Source organism: Drosophila innubila, chromosome X, assembly GCF_004354385.1.
Source record: "Drosophila innubila isolate TH190305 chromosome X, UK_Dinn_1.0, whole genome shotgun sequence".
NCBI lineage: Eukaryota > Metazoa > Arthropoda > Insecta > Diptera > Drosophilidae > Drosophila > Drosophila innubila.
Window position 1 is genome coordinate 27,817,127 of NC_047626.1, and position 22,753 is coordinate 27,839,879.

General features: G+C 38.3%; 1 protein-coding gene across 2 annotated transcripts in view; it reads right to left on the reverse strand.

The window, feature by feature from the left end:
* Nucleotides 1-22,753, reverse strand: part of LOC117794214 (uncharacterized protein CG43867) — a 131,212-nt gene that overhangs the window by 4,993 nt on the left and 103,466 nt on the right. For both annotated transcript variants that reach the window (XM_034634771.1, XM_034634770.1), the window contains exons 4-9: nt 4,261-5,755; nt 2,845-2,978; nt 1,991-2,413; nt 1,648-1,930; nt 1,462-1,574; nt 1,174-1,383 (exon numbers count right to left, since the gene is read on the reverse strand). In XM_034634771.1, the coding sequence (XP_034490662.1) occupies nt 1,174-1,383; nt 1,462-1,574; nt 1,648-1,930; nt 1,991-2,413; nt 2,845-2,978; nt 4,261-5,755 (2,658 nt within the window). The remainder of the gene's footprint in view (nt 1-1,173; nt 1,384-1,461; nt 1,575-1,647; nt 1,931-1,990; nt 2,414-2,844; nt 2,979-4,260; nt 5,756-22,753) is intronic.

Below are 22,753 nucleotides of genomic sequence, written 5' to 3' on the forward strand. Positions count from 1 at the left end.
TGAATAGAGGAAAGGGGTCCAATAGTTTTTGTTCCTTGTGATGATCGATGAATGTGTCTAGACAAGTTTTGTACGAGAGTATGTAGAAAAGTATGTATGTGAGTTCCTTGTGATGTAGTATTGTATGTAGTACTACAGTTATGTAAGTGTTGTGTGTGAAATTTACAGCAAATACTTTATACAATGATAACGCATCAACAATAAGATCAGATCAAAAAAAAAAGGAATACATATATATGTACATATGTATGAATGTAAATTATGTACACATAGAATTACGAGTAGTTTAATTAGATTTAGCTGGTGTTTTTTTTTGTTTCATCATTGATAGCTAGTGTATGTATGTGAATACGAATATTAGGGACATATGTGAATACATAATTGTATAAATATACATATATACGATTATAGATTAAGTATGACAGTTATGGGGGAAATTCATTGTCTGTTCCAACTATTGAATTACTTTAAGGATAACTCAAAAGCAATTTACAAATATATAATCGAATAGTTAGGATTAGTAGACAACGAACACATGCAAAACTAAATGAGAACATGAATTATTACATATGGATAATATAATATATTAATAATCGTTAAATATTATTATATAAGGTATAATACATAATATCTTAGTAATTATTTTGTGATTATAAAGCGTTCGTAAGATTTTAATTTGAAGCAAAGCTTTTTTTTTAAGCTGATCGTTTTGATAATAGCACTGCACTTGATAAGCAATAAATTTAATTAGTCCAAAAATAAACAAAATACGATACCTATGTTTTTGTATTCAGATATAGAAAACATAGGGAGTTGTTTTGGTTAAAAGCTGTATTGAAGTAAGGCTCTTAAAAAGCTAACGCTTTTTTGAGCGAGCTTTTGCTTGTCATTTGAATGAATGTTAAATGATATATGAATTTTAGGTGTTTCCAAAGACTTTCCTGTTAGGAAAGAGCTTTTGGGAAAGCTTTGATCAGGATTCAGGTAGAACCCAATTGCTAGACATGTACACAACTGATTAGTTAATAACTGGGTTAGTTTTGGGAACAAAAGTTATACAAAATGATACGGAAATGAAAAGGTTTAACAACTATATTGGGATTCGATGGGTTTCTTGGGGGAACAACTAAAAGAGCTTTTAATGATAAGAAGCTTTGCAACTGAAAAACTTACGCGCGTTTGCTTGCCCAGTTTCTTGTTTACCTGGACACCGACACTTAGTTTCTGGCCCATATGTCGGGAGGTTTGCTTGATCAATATACAGATCATTTCGGTCTGTAGTTCCGGCATGTCCAGACAGTGTTGCAAAGCGTTCTGAGCGAGAACCACATGGTAATCGATTCCTGGTTGATTAACCGCAACCGACATGAACAGCTGAATGCTCTGTGGAAAGATTGGGTAATATAGTACATTCTGCGAATCGAAAATCAGGAAAAGTAATGGGAACTTTAGCGATCTTACCTTGAATAGCTTAATGGCCTCCGGCTGCATGGACTCCGTATGCATGGAGGATAAGGGCGATGCGATCGTATCTTTGGTGTGTAGTAATATGGGATGGCGCCAGAGTACACAGTCTAAAAGAATACAAATAGAGGATTGGTCAGTGGATCAGTTGGTTAGTTGATCTCCGAATGTTGATTGACTCACTTGGATCTCCGTCGGTTTCCATAAGCTTCTGCACCAGTTGCTCATACTGTGTGCCCGCACTTGGTCCCCCTCCCGACACAACAGTCAGATGATAGAGCCAATTATCGCGCTCTGGTTTACCGGATAGAATCAGATATGTGGGACCCTGATGTGCCGGATAGATGGCCACTGTTAGACGGGCTTGATCCTGAGCAGCATCTTCACGTTCCTCTGAGTCGGAATCGGAAACATGCTCCACTTCCTCCACACGAGCATCTCGCATGTTGATCTGTCCCAGTGGATTCTAAAAACGATTCTCAAGGATTTAGACATTGATTGGATTATTGTTTGATCTGTCACTTACTGTCTCGGCGGGCGCCTTGAAGTAGAGGAACATTTTTCCTAGGAGCACACACCAACACTTCTTGGCATGTCCATTTTTCACCTTGGTCACCCATCCCTGCACCGTGGGCTTCTGATCATCTCGACTGAGCAACAATTTGGTTGCATTGCGACGTTGCACGTTTTGAAGGACACGTATCCAATCATCCATGGTGGCATGCGAGTCGGCGGTTAAGTAGTAGACCTTCTTTCCGGTGTCTATCTCAAAGGTGGAGGCACCTTCCGCCCGACTAATGCGACAGGCCTCGTCCAACTGGATCTGACCCTGCGGCTTGCGTTGCACATCATGCTGACTCTTCCAATAGTTGAGGCTGCCGTTCTTCAGGACAAACCACCGCTTACGCCAGGTCTTTAGTTTGCCACCAAGCTTGGCCAGGTGACCCATCTAAGAAAAGAGAGAAGGAGGACGTTACGAAACAGTTAATATATCCATATTGATCAGGGCACGAAATGACTGTAACATTAATAATAATAAATTCGAAATAAATTTTTAATTTTAATCAAGAGTAAAAAAAAATCAACTATATTTTAAATCAAATAAAAATTTGAATATTTGGAATTCATAATATTCTTTGGTAACTTTTTGGCATATTAATTTATTTTTTTTATAACAAAAACAAAGTAATATATTTAAAAAAAAACTGTTAAAAAAATTATGAAATATTGAATATTATTTTTTAATATTTTTTAATAAGATCAAAGAGAACAAAATGCACTTTTATAATAATATATTTAAAAAAAAAAATTGATCCTGATGCATCCAAATCTAAATATTTTCAATTTCACCAAATAATTTCATTCACTACAATTTCTCACCTTTTCGAGCGACTCGAGCTTCTTGCTCGGAGAATCTACGTAGGATTGACGCATTAAAAGCGATGGCATCGAGGCGTCCATGCATGTCGATTCGGAGACTGCGTCGGGGGGCAGGGCGTAATCGTCGGAGAGGCCTGATTCAAAGGAAAGATCTGAAATTACTGTGCCACGCATGTGGGAGCTCACGCGCAGTTGCGTCAGCTGCGCGCCAGAGGGCGTTGTATGTAGGCGTGGTAGCGTGCTCTGTACGTGTTGCACGGACACCAACGGTGGCGCAAGTGCGTGTGGCAACGTATGATGATGCTGATAGTGATGTGCTTGTCGTTGTTGTTGTAAGGTTGTTGTGCGAGTTGTGTGTACTGTTATTTGAATGTGGTTAATGTTGGTGTTGGTTAAAAATGGTGATTGGAGCAGGATTCAAATGAAAGAGTTACAGAACAAAGTTGAAAGTGGACGAGACGAGACGAGACGAGGGCGTGGACGAAGGAAATGCAACCCGTTTGTATTAGAATCATTGTTAGAATAAACATTGAAATTAGTTTAGTTTTTCATCAAGTTTGGGATTCTATAGACCAAATGTCCAAGCAATTACGGTTTGCTAAGAAAGGAAGGCCAATTGTGATTGAACCAAACAAAGAACTAGAGGAGTGAAAAACGTTCGACATACACAACAGATCATGGGACAAATCTATGGGAATGATAATAGATGAATAGAATGCAACTAAGTAAAGATAATTATTGCAATATATATTTAAATAAAATACTCAGCTTATAAAGCAACTGAAAAATAGGCTAAGAATACTCTGTAAATTAAAGGGAAGTAATGTTAGATTGGGATTAGATACTTGAGGAGAAGCTATGGAAACTGGGAAAACTGATTGAAGTAGAGCTCAAGAGGGAAAAGAATAGGAAAGTTTATATTTTAATATGTACCAGAACTGGATTAGGTAAAGAGTTTCTACACTGATAAAAAGAGACCCGTTTTGAAAATCAAGAATATTCATTGTAAATATATTATTTTTAAAATATCACAATTTCAAGAGAAAATTAAAAAATTAAAAAAGATTAGTTTTAAACCAAATTTGTATAGCAATTATATAAGTTTTAATCCATTTTTTTTATCAGTGTAATATTAAACAGGAGGAATAGAAAGAGGAGAAATATCAGGCAGTCAAAGAGTTAGTTGTACTTTGGGTTTGGATGGTTTTCTAATTAGTTTCGAGTAGTAACGAGTGGTTTTCTGGTTAGTAGTTAGTAAGTGGTGGTTTAGTGATTCGTGCTGTTTGCTTTGTGGTGCTGTGGTTCTTGCAGGAGCTATCGCTACCACTACGCTTATCTGGTTTTAATTGGGCGCGGTTGGAGTTGACTAACTATATACAGATAAGAGTGAGTGAGGTGAGGGAAAAGTTTACATACCACGCGCTTTGGCATTTTTGGGGCTCTCGGAGCCACTGCGCTTGGCGGGGCTCAAACTCGATGAGGTCTTGAGACTTTTTGAGGGACTCGAGGCGCTGCCAGATGTCGAGGTCTCCGTGTTGTCCGTGCTGGATGAATTGTGCGAGTTGTGGGTCAGCATGACGGCATGATCCTCGCCATCGCTGGAATCATCACTGGAGTCGCCCGTGAAGGGCATCGAGCGTATTTGGGAGGCACGCCCCTTGACCGTGGCATAGACGGGCACGGATATATCACAGAAGCCGCCGCTGGCGGTTTGTTGCTGACGCGTCGGCGGCTGAGGAGTTCCCGGAGTACCGATGCTGCCCAGCGTGCCATTGCCATCATGCGGATGTCGTGACCTGCCATTTGACAAGGTCAAACTGTGCTCCTGCACATCCGGCGTGGGTTCATTGCTCCCAGTGCTCTCAGCGGTGCTTGTGCCGGTACCAGTTCCGGTACCAGCTCCGGTTCCAGTACCCGTTCCAGTTCCGGCGAGTCCATCATTGGCCACCTGATAGATCTTGGCCTCCCAACTGGGGAAACGATGCAGCGGCGGTGTGGGCGGTCTGGGCACTCCCAATTCACTTGTGGTGGTTGTGGTGGTGCTGGAATTTCCACCGCTGGCCATCAATGCCGGATTATTCTTCATCCAGGCGGGCAACTTCTCGCAAGACGGCGTATAGATTTCGGCATAATCATGGGCCGTATCCGTATCGGAGCTATCCGGACGTGTGACACCCGCTGACGCCGCCGACTGCGATGCCTTGCTGGAGATGCTCGAGAGTGGAGCGAGTGTTAGGCCATCGACAGCGGCAACGAGATTGCGTTCCAGCTCCTGCGGCTCCATTGAGAGATTGCGTCGATGCTGATGATGCGGATATGAACTGGTCAACGGTCGACTGATAATCTCCTGCGGATCAAGACTCTCACTACGTCGTCGTGTCTCCGGCGTACTTGCAAAATCCTGCACATCCAAGCTCAAACTGTTCCTCACCGGACCAACAATGCTGTGTCGTTGCGATTGATTGGCAATGTGATTCTTGAGCAGCTCCAGCTGCTGATTACACTTGATATTCTGTTCACGCAGCAATTGATTCTGCTCCTCGAGATCCCTGAGCTTATTATTGACCCACTCCTTGATCTTGGCCGCCTTTGCTTCGATCTGTCGAGCGTCGTGTAAGCGCAGCTGACGTTGCTCCTCCACCTGAATCTCCAACGAGGTAATTGTCTTCTCCGTTGTCTCGTTGCCTGCCCCAACGCCAGTTGCAACGCTGCTGCCGCTGCTTGTGGCAAGTACACTCTGCTGACAGGCTGCCGCCAATGCAGCTGCGGCAACTGCTTGTTGTTGTTGTTGATGTATGGGAGAACTGGTCGCAGTGCTCTGCTGCGAGTGCTGACTATGTTGTAGTTGTTGCTGTTGTTGTTGTGCTTGGGGCTTTGGCCATTCACTCAGCCGCTGCTCCATAGCACGCACCTGTAAATAGAAAACAAAGAGAGAGAGAGAGAAAAATTAGTTTACAAACTTTTACTTTTCTCTTTTGATTTTCTCAGTTGCCTCCCCAATTTACCCCGATTTTCCTCCCTCTTTATTTATCCTCCCACGTGCAACTTTCTTTGCACAACAACTTTTCTGAAATTCAATTAAATTTGCACTAAGCTGCAGTTGTAAAATGTCAGCCCTAATGGTTACACATAGCCCAGCCCTGGGGATTAAAGAGATGTCCAACCCTTCATACGCATCCGTTACCACAACTAATCTAGTTAAACACTAAGCACTTAGTTCATTTGAAATAATGGCAAAACTACAGTTTCTTAGTTACTACAAAAAGATACAAGCAACTGAAAGAGATTTTCAAAGGTCGCAGTTGAAATACTCTTGCAGACTGTTCAATTACCGGAACAGAGTATTCTCAAATTTTTGTATTAATGTTGTCTTTATATCCTTTGGAAAAAATGTTCATAAAAGTCAAAGCTTTTTATATAAACAAAACTATCTTTGACAATGGTTTTTCTCCATAAATATAATGCAATTGTAATTCTAAACCATTATACCATTTTATAGTTATATAATATAGCAAATTTTCGGAGCGATTTATTTCCAATTTCTGTTTAAATTTAACTGAGTTCACAAATTCAGTTAAACTATTGAATTTGAAGTACAACTAAAAGATATTCTATCTTTAGAAAATATAGCATTGTCTAAGCATACAGACAAAGATTTCTATAAGAAAATAATACAAAAAGGACATGTACAAAATACAAAAATAGCAAGTGGTAAGTGGCGAGTGTTGAATTATGAGGCGCAATGGCGTAAAAACTTGTGTAATTAAACGCAACCATTTGGGGCAGAGACTGTGGCGACCAATTAACACTCAGCTGTGTCGCTGCATTTGGAGGCGAAGAAGGAAGTGGGCAATGGAGAAGGACACATATAAAGATACGGATACGGATATGGGATATAGGCGAATGGCATGCGAGGAATGTCCGACGACTTGCACAGGATTCTAAGTACATATTTTTATGGGCACACAACAATTTGCAAGTAATGCAAGAAACAGACAAACAGACAAACAGACAGACAGACAGACAGAGGTAGAGATAGCTGAAAACATGAGGAAGACAATGAGGAGGGATAAAGTGGTGCAGAATATGGCACGCCAAGTTGTCAAGTTACCCTCGAGTCTGGTCACAGGAAACCAAACTGACAACTAAACCAGACCCGGAAGCATTGTGAGCGCCACTCCAATATGGTGGCATTGTGGCAACTGCAACTACCCTTGCCCCTGCCACATCTCTGACACTTTCTCTCTCTCTCTCTCTCTTTTGCTGTCTACACCTATTGAAAGATTAGTTTGCCACTCTGGATTGTCTGACAATGCAAATGGGTCAATTGTCCAATGTTCGATGTACTTTGTGTGTGTTTTAAAGATTGCAGGTCGTGGAACTCGACGCCCAACTCGACTCCAGGCTGTCATGCAACATCATGTTGCCACAACTCAGGCTCAGCTGGTGGCGCGTACACATACATGAATGTTAAAAATAAATAGACTGCCAAAAATAACAACGAGAACGTCAGGTTATTGGACGCGACGCATATGAAATGCCAAAGTTTATGCTTGCTCCTGTCACGAACTGCAGTTCGTCCTCTATAAAGACACACACACAACCTCCCATAACCACCAACAGTTATAAGCCCGAAAATAAACAGAGTTATGGACATGCAAAACAGAAAAGTTGATGGCATCGTTGTCGGTTGATGACACCACACTAAATGTGTTTAAATCAAACAAAGAAAGAATCTTGTCTCTAAAGAACCTTGTCTACTTTTCGGCTCTTAGACGATCCCTCTGAGGTACTTCCTGAAATATTGCAATTGAAGGATAACAGATAACAGGGAAAAAATACCATAACCGGTACCAGAACCGTTAACCGAAACTAACCGTAACCGAAATGAACTCTTTTTTAAGAACCGGATGCCTAAACCTTTGCACCGCTTTCGCTAAATTTTTCCAAAAATAATTCGTTGTTTTTACATCTTAAGTTACTCAACTAAATATCTTAATTTAATACCTGTTAAATGAAAAGTTTTTAGTACTTAATTCTCTCGAGTTATTGAAAGAATTTACTAGGGTTTTTCAATTAGTTATCTCTAAGCTCTCTTGCTAAAATATTCTAGCCTATAAGATTATGTAGAATACCTCGTAGAATTTCAGATAAACGCATTTATTTCTTCGGATTCTAACATTCAAACGGTTTTCTTAACTTGTTCAAGCAATACCGAATTATTAGGATTATCATTAATAAATTTGGAAATAATTCTCCTCCGACTTCAATAAAAATTCTATACGTGTATGCGTATAAATAAGTTTCAGCTCCATTCAATAACTTTTTGGATGATCTTTAAGAAAACTTTTTAAAAGATGATTACATAATTTCATGTCTAACATTTAACCTTAATCTGGACTTAAAAATGCTACGACTCAGTGTCGCAATTTCTACAAAACCATTTTTTTTGTTGGGGGTAAGAAAAGTCGGAAAAAAGTCAAAGCATTTACAGCGACACTTTGCAACGGCAAAAAGCATGCAACTTTGTGTGGCATGCGGCTGCTAAGCTGGGCAGCGTGAATCAAGGCATTAAATACACCCAAGTAGTTTTGGTTTCAAGTTTCTGGCCAAAAACTTAAGCCATAAAATTTGATGTCCTCCCAAAAGAAAAAAAAAGAAAAAATTAGATAGAGGAAAAGAAATGAAGGCAACATTTAAGTGGTAGCATTCGGTGCGCTTGGGAAACTTGTGCAACGTTTTTTCAGATGCCAACAAATAGGATATCTAATGCCTGGGAACTTTAAAGTAGAAGTTGGGTTTAATTTACGAGAAGTGTGTTTACCATATGCCAGTCTAAAATAGGGAGGGGATGAAGTTAAGCATTTGTTTGGAATCCTTTTGGATATAGAATGCATTTAGGCGTATGCGAAAAGTTGTTTGTTCTCTGTGACAAAGTACAAATAGGAATAGAAACTTGAAGGAACTTTGAGAGAAACAGGGAAAGGGAAGGTTCAAGTTGACTTTATCTACAATGGCAAAAAACAAATGTTAGATATTAGTATTAGTATAAATCTGCGACCTGCCAGCAAAGTAAATCCGGCAATTTTCGCCATTGTGATTGGATTGGATAAGTCTTGTGGAGGCTCAAACAGTGCCAAGAACTGAGCCTGGCTTTAGTTAATGGTCTCATATTTAGTGCTTCTCATGGAACTGTCAAATGCATTGGCATACAAAAGAGAAAAAAAAGTAGGGAGAGGAGGAAGGGAGGGAGGTAGGTTCGCTTTACGGCTGAACGCAGCTGCAACTGTCAAGCGAAAAAGGAAACAATTCGATTTTTATTGCAGAACGACATTTTTATTGCTGAGTGCACCAAAGGCAGCAGCAGCAGTAGCAGCAGCAGCTTGAGGAAAATTGTAAATGGTAAAATGGGAAAATTGCAAAGTGGAAAACCGAGTCCGCATCCCAGACTAGCCCCACTGTCTGCCACTTAACATAAATCTAGAATACTGCTGCATTAACTCTAAATCCAACAATCCTACACAATAATTTGCCCCAACGCACAATCCGATTATGTTCAGGAAACGGAAAAGGGATAGAAGAAGGCAAATAAACTAAAGGAAAAACTGAATTTTCAAGAATTTTGTTAAAAAGATGAATGAGTTATGTATGAATACACTCACTCAGTTGACTCCCCTGATGGCAGGAAGGCAGGGGAGGGGGAGGGAGAGGGGGAAAAGGGGCATTTAAATAAAAATTTGATTTGAATTTTTAATGCGCCGTTGCGATGGGACACAAAGTTAGACGTTCGCATTTCAAGAATGGATATAATCATTTTCTAGTCAAAAGACATAAAGCGAGGGAATCATAAAAATTGTTGAAAAACTATTCAGCTATGCACTCAGTTAGTCAGACTTTTCCTGACTTTCCACCTACTTCTATCCCACCAACACACAGCATTCCATCTTTCGGCTCGTGCTCTTGCGAAGCATGAATCCTGTTTTTATTACTAAATGAGCAGACGCAATTAAGTGGCGTTGTTTGGTGCCAGCTCTGAAGGGTTGAATGGACTTGGAGGACGGAGCGAGGGGAAAGTGGCAGCCAGAACCACACAGCACCACCCACCCACAAAACCACCCAGCAGCAGAACTCGACCAGGCAGATGACTAACGACAATGAGTTGGAATATTGCTCGGACCGAGCGCCCACCAAGTGACTTGTTATTGAAAATGTATGTAAGCTATAAGCCAGTAGAGAGTGGGAGAGAGGCATGGAGAAGAGGGGGGAAATAGGGAAGGCATATCAAGAGAGAGAGAGAGAGGGTAATAGAATGGCCATTTGTGGTGACTCAGTTGCTGTGTGGCAACTGTGTGTGTGTGTTTGTGGCTGCTACATTAAAGTTGCTGTCACAGATGATTAATAAGTCTGTAATGGCTGCTAATGCGACCGATAGATGGCGCTACGCCCAACACTTGGCAATTGAGTAAATGAATTAAAAGAAAAACTTTCAAAGAATTATGAATGAGAGCATAAATAATCTTATTACACTGATTGGGCCAAGAACTAAACGCCAGGTGGCGTTTTGTTACAATCACTAATTATATTCTTCGGCAGCAAAAGTTTCAATCTGTTACTTTTCCAATACAAAAAATATTCCACTCCAATAAATTTCAAGAGTTATTTTAAGTAATTTTGTTAATCATCGTAGCCATATAAAAAATAATCTCAAAGGGTCGGAGTGCAAAAATGTTGGCAATTTGTGTTTTGTTCCTATTGTTTGTATACAGCATTATTGTTAATATTTCTTTTTAAATAAATAAATATTATTAAAAATATCTAAAAATATCTATTGTATCTCCTTCCTTGGTTTATAATAATATTTTTGTAATTTTGAATAGTTTAATTGACTTTTGGATTAATATCAAGTTATAAAGGAAATGTTGTGGTTAAAATGTTTTCATTGTCTTGAATTATTATAAGATTATCTTGGTTGATCTTTAGAAGCTACTATATAAGAACTATGACATTCCTCTCTTAAATTTATCTGAGTTTACCATATCTCACATTGTTCTGTTCCATTCCATTCCATATACCAGAAAGTTTATTTTCGCGCTTAAAATCTATTTAAATTCTGGCAAAAGCGTTGCCATATATGTATATTATCAAGTAGCAAATCCCTTTCTTCCCCATCTTCTCCAAATCTACTCTCATTTGCTTATTTTCGCTCTATTCCCTTTCGACCACCTGGCAATTTATTGACTCTGATTGACAGCTCTTAAGTTGAAATCTTGGCTTGCTCATTTTTCTAGGCAGTCGCTTTGAGGAGTGTGGGCATAGTGAGTGGTGTGTGTGTGTGTGTGAAAGAAGGGGAAGTGTTCGCTTGCTTTTACTCTATTTGTACAAATTGATGGACCGCTTTGGCAATTTGTTAATATATATTACACAAATGTGCCGCAACATTGCAACGAGCAAACAAATGTGGATATCCAACACTTTGTGCTCCCATTTTCTCCCTTTCCCCATCTCTTTATCTCTCTTTTTCGCTTACTTGCTCTGCTTCTCCCTCTTCCTGTCACTCGACATTAACTCCGCTGCCCACATCATATTTGGCGTCATTCACATGTGCTTTTGCTTTTATTTGCGTTTCTTGTGTTCCTATGACTTCTTGAGCAAATAGCCCCCTACCTCCTTGCCACTTCTTTGCCCATTGTGTAAGCACTCACCCTACACTTTCCAGCAGCTCCAACAGCTTCTCTCCCCACTGTCATGCTACATTTTCGACGTTTAATTTCGAGTCATGATTCCATTGTTATTTATAGTCAACAAAGCGGCAGCAACAGCAGCCACTCTAGACAACACTCCATAAAATATTGTTGCCTCACCCCCCACCTCCCGCACCAACCCCCCCTTTTTCTCCATCACTCGGCCGCCCCTCAGCTGCAGCATTTCTGCCTCTTTCCACGAGCTGGCACGCGTCGCGTCGCATCGCGTCGTTTTGTGTTGTGTCGTCTCGCCTCGCATATCTTCGTGTCGTCGTTTAGTCTAGGAAAGCTGCCACTGCCACTTCGACTTATCTGGCTGCTGTTGTTGCCTCATCCTGTGGCTGAGCTTTTCGTTTGTGGCTTTAAATGTTGGCAACACTATAAGAAATTTTAATTTAATCTAAGTAGCGGAAGCTTTGTTCCCCAAACTATTGTCACATAAAGTCGCATCATCTTATTTGCCTGCCAACAGCATGCAGCATGGTGTTGCAACTTCTTGCAACTCCCCTTCTCCCTCGATCCCTCCTGTCTGCTTGATGATTTTTCCATTAGAGTCAATGTCAATATTTGCTGCATGTTTTGGCAGCTTTGAAATTGAAAATGTGCTTGTTGCAAATTATGCTCGACGTGGCTGCCACAACCTTTTCCACTCTCCATCTCCATCTCCCTTCTTCTTTTTCTTTTTCTCTCGCGCTGTCTCTGTCTTGCTTTTACCCCTCTTCTTGCCGTTGTCTTTGTCGTCAGCTCGTCTCCAGCTCAACAACAATTAAAAATCTCGCGGACATTGCCACGTTCTCTGTAATTGTGGTTGTCGCTGATGTTGTTGTTGGTTGGTGGTGGTGGTGCTGCTTCTGCTGCTGCTGCTTTTGCATTACAAGTGGCACTCGTCTGTCGAGTGCTACGCCCGCTTGCAACGTCTCGAGTCGCCACGCAACGTTGACGTGTGTCATTTTGAAGAAGAACGTGTTGCATACTTTGCGGCGTCTTTCAAGTTAAATTATGCCTTAAATGCATTTTACAACCATAACAACTTTAATTTTAAACCAAATTTAAATAATAATTAATTTGTTATTTTTCTCAAAAAATTTAAAAATATCTCCCATACTTGATCTGAATAAAAATCTATGAAATTATACACTTTATTTTATGTTGAAATTTCTATTCTAAAATTGAATGTAATAGTTACCTTTAAATTTTGTGATAAAATTTAAATGCACATGCCAAATATGTAAACCAAAAAATTTCTTTTGGAATTTTGGAACATTTATTACATTTAATCAGTTATTTTGTTGGTGTTATTACTTTTTTTTTTTTGATATTTTTAGCATGTGCATTAAATTTTTATTTTCAATGTTTTCTATTAAAATAAAATACAGCATTTATTATTATTATTCAATTAAAATGCTTTTTAAATTTCAATTTAAATGCTTTTTCAGTTAAAATTTAAATGTTTTTTTTTTTCTCATAATATCAATTAGTATAATACAAAAGTAAAATAAAATACACGACTTTCATGTGCAATTCCTGATTTTAAAGCACATTTGCTCCTTAACGGAATTTTCCTTTTTAATTCTTTTAGTGGAAAACTGAAATGTTTATGTTTTAATTCTTTTAGTGGAAAACTGAAAGGTTTACGATGGCGCGACGATGCAACTCGAGTAATTTGCCTGCAAGCTGTGGCCGACAGTTGAAAACTTAAAGGCTGCCACGCCCAACTCAGCCCCTCAACGCAAGCTTAACTTAATCAGTTTTCAGAAAGCGACATAGAGAAATGGATGGGGCTGGGCGGGAAGTTTGAAAAAAAAAAACTTTGCTGCGCCTTTTGCCAGACAATAAACTAAAACAAAAGTTTAACGTTGCTGATAAAAGTTTTTGGAAGGCGACGAACTTGGCTTTAAAGCGAAAACCAGTGTTGGGTTACGTCTTCTTGTATCGACTGGTAAGCATTCTCAGCAGATTTAGCATCTTGAAAGTCTATCCAAGGAGTCGCAGCTCAAGCATCCTTTTGGCCACATTGTCGTGCCACTCGAGAAGCAGCATCAGCATCAAAAGGCAAACAATGTGCCAGGACAATGTGTCTGGCCGAAACAGGGAGAAGTAAAAATACCGACTTTGGAGGGAGGGAGAGAGAGAGAGAGAGAGAGAGTGGGAGTGGAAAGTGGACAAAGTGGAAAATGGTTATCGCTATGGAAAAGCGCCAGCGATATTTTTCTGCGCTTTTCAATAAAAATTTTTGCGACGAGACTACAACCTTATTCCCCTCCTCATGGCTGCGCCAACAACTGTAACTGACAGCGGGGCGTATGCGCCACGCGTCATTCGTGTTCCCCCCTCCTCATTCGCTTCACCCCATCTACTTCTTCTTCTTCTCATTTGTATTTTTTGGCCGTAGTGCAAATGATGTTTTTACGCCTGAATGGAGCCAGGCAACTGCAATGAGCTGAGTTAAAGTAACTCCAACTCCACTGATCGAGACATTCCACTAGCTAACAGCAACAACAACAACAACAGCAACAACTGAGAGGGAAAAGGGGATGTTTGCCGGTTCTCTGACTACGCTGCTCCCCTTTGTTAATTATGCGGGGAAACCCCACAAGCAGCACAAAGCGTTGCGTCTGCTTGCCACCTCTGCTTCCAGTTGCACTTTGTTTTCCCTTTTTCACTTCATTCCAATCTGTTTTTTTTTTTGTTTATCTTTTTAATTTAGAAAAAGGCCTTTGTTTAAATGCTGCCTGGGCAATGACAAAAAGTGCATTCAAGTGTAAGTGCAAGAGAGCATCGGGTAGAGAGTTGGAGAAAGAGAGAGCATTTGTTTCGGTTTGTCAGTCTCATTAGCTACTAAGTCGAGGACACAGTTTAAAATAACAAATTTCAGTGTAGCCATCTATTAACTGTTTTTTATAAAATATGTTTCTAGCATTTAAGTCTATCGGCTGTGTTCTTTTATTGCAATTGTCAATATATTATTGCTTAATCAGTAAAATATATAATCGTTGTTTAGCACACAAACAACTAATCTTATATGATTTCATCTAATAGTTGTCTTTTTAAAGTCAATTTTAAACTGCAATTGCAAAGGCAGCGACAACTTTTTGATCACAACTCATAAACGTGACCTTTTTCGATGTTGCTAACCAATTAAGCGTAAAGCCCCCATAACAATTACAACAACAACAACAACAATCTCAGAAACAACAAAGACAACTTTGTCCATGTCGCCTTGGATGAAACTCAGTGATGCGTTGAAGTCGTGGAACAAATACAACACAAGAGACAAGAAAATAGACGAAACTTGTAAGCAATTAAAATCATTTTTTCTTTTATTCCCTTTCTTCCTTACTGTCACTTAACTTTTTAAATCATTGTCAATGTGGCTTACAAATATTAGAGTTTTTGCACTCCCTACAAGATAAAAAATTATATATATATATATATTCAAATATATAGTCTATACTAAGAAAATAATATATTTCTATATACTTATGTATATGGAGTATTTTAATAAAAAATTTAGTGATTTGATCCTTTTAAATTTAAATATTAAATAGAAGAGTTCTAGATGTACACTGTACCTAATACTAGCTAATAAAGCCGACACAGTCTGTATGCGTCTTTCGACTAAACAACCATGTAGTAATCTTTCTTTCAATTTAAATACTAATATTTGTTAGGAAATGATACGAACACTTTGTATGCACAACACGGGACTATAAATACCAAGAAACCAAGATATATTTTAAATTAATATAAATATATTATTAGAAAATCAAGAAGAATTTTGTTTATGATTTTAAGATTATGTTAAAAATATTTAGATACAATTTCGTGCCCACCGATGTTTTATAGAATAAATAATATTATTGAAATTGTATTGTGTGTATTTTTTAATTCAATGCAAAAATTAAGATTAATCAATAAAGTTAAAGTTTTATAAATATCTCAATAAATATATTCGATTGCTGTGCATTTGGATTTTTAGAGAGTTGTCAAGCATGCTTGTTAAATAAATTTTATAGATTCGATAATATAATTTACTGGTCCACATTTCAAAATGGATAACAAATAAATAAATCACACACTTGGATTAAACGAGAATTGAATTAATAACACATGTTAAGATATATGTACTATATACCATTTTCTTAAAAAGAAATAGATTCATATTGAATAAATTCATATTTCGAATGAATATTTGGATAGGTAATACATACATTTTGGGCATAATGTGCGGCTGCCTTTTTCCATTAATAGAGTTGCCATTTCGCATTAATTTTCAGTTTCACTTTAGTATGGTTCTAGTTACAATTTGTTTGTTCGAAAAACTCGCACACATAAGGGGAGAATGATGAACGATTCTTATAAGATCAGACGTTCATTGGCATGATGTGCCAGGGCTGTTGTCTGCTGATAAGGGTTGGGGGTTGTTTTTGAACAATCGCACACAACGTAACGTTTAATAATAATAATTTCGCGTGGCCAAACTATTTTAAGAGAATACGTATGTAAGAACCGGTTTTGCTCGCGGTGGTGGGCGGAGAAGGGTAGGCCTAGAAGTAGCGGGCGCTGATCGTGAGCACGTTCTGAGGGTTGATTTTTAGGCACCCCATTAAAGAAATAAACTCCTCCATCCTGTTATTTCCAACAAACAACAAAAAGTAAAAAAAATATCAATTAAGAAAAACCGTATAACATTTTAAGAAACGTTTCAACAACTCAGGTAAATCCCGCAGAACGATGAAGATGCTACAAATTTGAGACACCGTCAACGCGACGCGCACGAGTCGAGCAACTATGAAGCACTGAAACGGTTGCCACCAAGCGGCAAGCAGCAAGCCACAAGGCAGCTTGCGGCAAATGGCAAGTACCAAGTGCGAGGGAAATTTAATGCGCGTGTAGGAGGGAAATTTGAGTATATATGTGTGTGTGTGTGTTGTCAGCGTATGGACTGCTGAGCGAGGGAAGTTTTAGCGAAGCGAAGCGTTTGCATTGTTTGTCTTAGTTGTTGTTGGTTTTATTTTTGGGGTGGCAGGTAATTCGTCTTGCAATATATGTCATATATCACACACTCACACATACACTCTCTTAATCTTACCCACAAAATGCATATAACTAAGTACGAGCATGTAAATAAATAATAAGTATATTAAAAATCACTATCTGATATATCGCACGTACATAGGCAAATTTACAAATTTACAAAAATCACTTAGCGGTTTTATCAATTGACAAAATTCAGATGGCTCATGAATAATATGGACTCTTGGTTCTTGGATCTGTTTAGGACTATAATGAATCTGCTGAAATTGTAATGGCTTTAGTTGCCAATTCTTTTCCTCCTTGCCACATGGAAAGTCTGTTTTTAAATAGATGACTCACATGAGGATGACAAAGCTAACGGTTCTTGGGTGCAACTGGTTTTAATACTAATACATATACTCTATACTTTTGGACAATATAAGTACACTGATGAAAACGTCGGATACCAATATCAAATACATTTTCCTTTATTATTATTTTTTTAAAATAAGACAACTTTAAGAGAAAAATACAAAAACTAATTCTAGACGAAACCTCTAAGGTTTCAGACAAATATTTTTATTTTTGATCCTTTTTTAACAGTATATATAAATAGTTCTGCAGAACAATAATTTTATCTTTAAAATTATTGTAAGTAAAATGTAATTATTTTGCTAATCAAACATTAAATTTATTATAATTATTTAAGTAAATTAACCACTTAAAATTCTTAGACGATGTGCAGTTTTTATTCAAAAGTTCAAATAATATTATTTGTTCTAAAAAGCAGGTCGTTTAACAGTCAAACCATACTAAAAAAACATAACTATTTTTCTTACTATAAAAAAATGTTGAAAAAATTGGAAAACATTTCTAAAAACTAGAAATTATAACTTTAATTGAAAAACTATCACAATAACTAAAATAACTTTAATTTTTTTATAAATATGAGATATATTTCTTAAAAAGTGAATATTCCAAATAATGTCTGAAATAAACTTTATTTTATAGAATATCTAATTGTCGAGCATCTTGCTTTCGACACTAGTGTCAATGACTTTTGCTAAGTTTGTGAGCTTTAGTCAGCATAGGAGGAAGGAGAATGAGAAGAAGCAGCATCAGACCAAACATCAGTCACTTTGGACTCCTTCCGGCCAAAAGTGCGTGTCATGTGAAGAAGAGCAATAGAACAAAGTGCTGAAGGGGGGAGGCAAGGACTCGAGCAGGACTTAGATGCATGTCAGTTGTCAGATTATATGTCGGAGGAACAGTATTGAGAACAGGAGCAACATCACAGCAACGCCGCACAATTTATCTCAGCTGGAAGGGAGAACTTTTCGCCGTTAGCCAAAATATTCGACTTTAGTTGATGCAACAGCTGCCCCCAAAACATCTAAACAACCAAAACAACCGACAGACAAGCAAACTCAGGGCCCGGAGCGTATAATAAATGTACATACTATACATCGCAAAAATGGTAACATGTAACATGTTGCTTGGGATCTCGCCCCAAACTTTGAGTTGGGCTCTTTAGCTGATTGTTTGTGGTTGGTGTCAACAATTTGTCTGATTAAAAAACAACAACCAAGCGTAGAAATCGCACTTCCCATCCCACTGACATTTGGACGGCGAGATGAGTCAGTTTCATTGTCGTCCTTGTCATCTATCAGAGCGCCAGCCAGCATGAAGATTATTGGCTAGACGCAACAAACCAAAAACATCCTCATATGACTAGACTGGCTGGCAGCCAAAAAGAGAAGAAATTTCCCCTAATCGTCAGTTTTCTGTTCACCAACTACCATTTTGCAACTTAAATCTTCCATCGAACAGCTGCTAAAGTGCAGTTAGTTTCATGAGAATCGAGTAATTGAATAAAGTTCCATATGTACATACTGTATATGTAAAAGCCTGGGCAGGTCGAGTCGAAAAGTGTAAATACAACAAAGTATCTGTATTAAATATGATGGCACTTATGTGGCACACATCATTCACATGCAACAACTGCAAATGCAACTGCAACTGTTGCATGGAGTCGCCAACTTGCGACTTCTTAGTGCTTGGCTATTTATAAATGCATATTAATGTTGGAGCCAAGACACGTTGTCGAGACCGCCAAATGATGTCGTCGACTTGCTGATGACTTTAAAATATAAAGAAAGCAACAACAACAACAACAACAACGACAACAACAAAAAGACCACTTAAATCAAGAGAAAAATGCAACGCATAAAACACATTAGATTTTTCAAAAGTGCAACACACAGCGTCGAGCGTCGCCTCGTGCGTCGACAGCGACGCCAACTGCGAGTGGGCGGTCGGCATCAAGCGAAAGTGGCGCCGTCGTCATCGTCGTCGCCGTCATCAGCAGCAGCAGCAGCGCCAACGTCAACGTCAGCGTCTACGTTGCCTTCTGATGACGGATGCATGCATCATTAATTCAACTGAAGCAGCGCACAGTAACAACAACAAAAACAACAACTACAATATAAACAACAACAAAGAGAGGCAACGCCAACGCGCATTGCTTTTCTCTTTACTCTCTGATCTTTTATGCATAATCATTGTGGAAAATGTATGGAATTGGAAATAGATGGGTTGAGTTCGACCCATAGATGTGCTATACAATTGTGCTTGACTTTGGCCAATATTGATGATAACAAAAATATTAATTTAGTTGCTATCGCTAATACTAATGACAATAACATTGCAATTCTAATGCTGCTAAGCCCAGTGTTATTGCTAATGCTATTGTTAATATCATTGATAATGACAATGATAGCGCTAATGAAAATGCGAACCCTTATGCAAATGTTAATGCTTACAACATTGCATTTGCTAATGGAATTTTAATGCCAATGCTAATGCTAATGACAATTTTAATGCTAACACCATTGCTATTGCAATGATAATAACAGTCCTTAAGATTTTTTTAATGACAATGTTAAGTAAATCAGTAAAATAAAAAAGTAATTCAAATAATTGTCGTAATACAAATAATTATAGTAATACAAATAAGATGATCGAAAAAGAGGGATTTCAAAATTTTTGTATGGGAATTGCTGAGCGTATCAATATTGTACTTATTTACATTATCTACATGATTATAATTATAATTATAATCGATGAGAACTGCAATGCAATTGCTAGACTGAGAAGTGCAATAATTATATTATTCATTAATAATGTTTAACATCAATAAAATTAATATAATAATGTCTAGCGTCATTATCCTATCTTTATAAAGCTAAAACTACTTTTTATTAACTTGAAGACTTTTAATTAAATTGCACATTTCACAAGACTTAGATGTAGGGTATTATTTTTAGGCCAGGTCCAGTTGCTTGGCAAAATGCATTAAGAGTGAGCTTGACTGGCGAATGCAATCAACGTTGGCCCACATAGAAGTACGGGTCTTTACGAGTAGACGTCTAACTGTAACTATTTCCCTGTCTTTTTTTCTTTTTTTTTTTTTTGTTATCTCTGTATCAAATCATCTCTGTGCTTTGTTTACAAAGAAATAAATGGCCATAATAAATGTTGGAGGAGCGGGAGAAGAAGAGTGAATAAGGAAGTGTTTGCAGAGATGGGAAATATGTAGAAGACGGGGGTCTTTCATGACGATGCATTTCTCTTGAGACATAGAGCAGGGAGAAAAAGAGAGAGAGAAAGAGCGAGATTGGCACGTGTCCAAGCAACGAATGCAGCTCAAATTGTTGTTGCTGCTGCTGCTGCTGCTGTGTCTGTCGTCAGCTGGTTTGGGGCATGCAACGGTAGAAGCAATCAATCAACTGGCGGCAAAGCGCTGCAACTGATGCAACTATCTGTGGCGAGTGCGAGTGTATTCGATGTTTGCAATGCTCACGTTGCACGTTAATTGATTTTGCAGTATTTGTGCTTAATGTGTTGAATGCCACAGGCGCCACACAGAGGGGAACAAACAGAGAAAGGGGTTCAAATGAAAAACACAAACAAACAAACAATCGGCAACAACAAAGAGATGACGACAAACAGATAAAGTGGATAAATAATTGAAAAATCCCATCATCAGAGTGACCCAATTATTATATACTGTAAAGATGCCACGAAAAGGTTAAAAGTTCAAATACATAATGCGAAATTTTTAATTGAATTCCGGTAACAAAAATCTATAGAAGCAAGAAGTGGAGGATTGGGGGCGTGGTGGGGGGAGTACGACTCTGGTTGTGGCTCATGCTCAACATAATTTATGGGACGTACATTTCAGAGATTTTGAAATGCGACATAAATTTCATTTTTTGAGTGTTATGAGTTGATTTTAGATATGTTGTTGGGGAATGGGGTTTGGGGGAAATGGGGATTGAATGGAAGTGGGCCCCCTCCTATATTTAGCTTCGGTAGACATGCATATAAAATTAATATAAATTTGTTATGCGGTTAGATTGGGGTGCTGCTTGTTGATCGGATCATGGCATAGACAGCTACATACAACGTCATATATAGTCAACCAGGTGGGCGTCCAATCGGATCGCCCAATCAAATTCTAGACATACTCAACGTAAAATTTTAAAATTGTTTTGAAAATCATTTGGATTTAGGATCTTAGCTAATTATAGTTGAATGTGAACTGACAGTTGAGATGGGTTATTCCTAAAGCGGTGTATAAAGCTAAGGAAATAACCTGAATAATTTTTTGATTTATATAAATTGAAGCATTTGAATTAAAGTTGAATGACGACTACCATTCGGATAGATTAAAATATTAAAAGTATAAATAACTTCCATGTAGAAATGTGTTAAAATCCAAACTCTAATTGGTTCTTAGTTGGAAAAGTAACCCAAATCAACATTTATGCTTTCAACCACACTTTGACAAAATCATTCAATTATATATATACATACATATAATATACCATATATCATATATGATGAATTCCAAAGATAACACATATCATTAGGTTTTCTTGATTTCAGAACTCAAATAGAACTTGTTTTTAGTTTTCAGCTAAGAATTGAATAATTTTTAGTTTGATTTTATGGATTGTCATGTGCTTTATATTGGATCCTGTATTTATAAATCACTGGATCTCTTTGTCTTGCTTGATTCTCGATGGAAATCATCGCTTACCTTTTTTCTATAGTTATCCATTCATAAAACTGGTTCGTTGCTCGTGTTTAATATAGAATTCGTTGTTGTTGCTTTAGTTGTTGTTGTTGTCGTTGTTTTATGTTTTAGTTGTATGTCTGCTTTTGGGGCGGAGGGAGATTTGGCTCATTTTACCGTTAGTGCAGCAGCCGCTGTTGGCATTTTCTTTGTTTGTGTCGACAGCAAACGCAACAGCGGCGACGTTTCGCACTCACGCGGCGACAGAGCAACATTCTTTGTTTATTAACAAATTGTTGTTCTTAAAAAATCCTTATTCGCTTTTACTTCTACTTTTTGTAGCGGCATTTGCGTCTGGCAATGCCCGAAGCGATGAAAGCTGCTGGCAATGCTTAAGAGCAACAGCAGCCAGCGCAGTCGGCAGCGCAGTTAGCAGCACAGTAGACAGAACGCTTCTATGCTTAGACTTATGTGTGTTGTTGTCGTTCCTGTTATTTTGTATAACTCTCCAAATATATACAGTGGCTTAGTTGTTGGTGTTGTAAATGGACGTTTCTTGATGTTGTTGTTGTTGCTGCTGTTGTTATGCCTCTGCGATGATATGTTTTTTTGTTTTTAATTTACTTTGTTGCTCACATTTTTATACATGTAAATAGTTTATGCACAAATCATACACCACACACACGCTTTTTGTTGTCTACTTTGTTATGTGCTTTCTTTCTTCCTTTTTGCCTTTCGCCTTTTGGTCTTTGGCTTCGCAAGTCAGCTGTCTGTCATTGACATGTGCGCGCGCTCTCACGCTGTGCTCTCTCTGCTTGAATTCGATTTGCCTTGCTCTCTCTTACTCTCGTTCGCTCTCTCGCGCGCGCCAATACACAGCGTAGGGTGTCCACTCATACACACACACACACACACACACACATGCACGTTGTAAATGTGAATGGCCGCTGCGTGTGTGTTTGTAGGTTTGTGTATATTTTTGCGCAATCCAATGCGAAATTTGGCCTATAATTTACTACGTTTAGTACTTTTGGCTGACATCATTAAATAGACAATCCTAAACACACACACA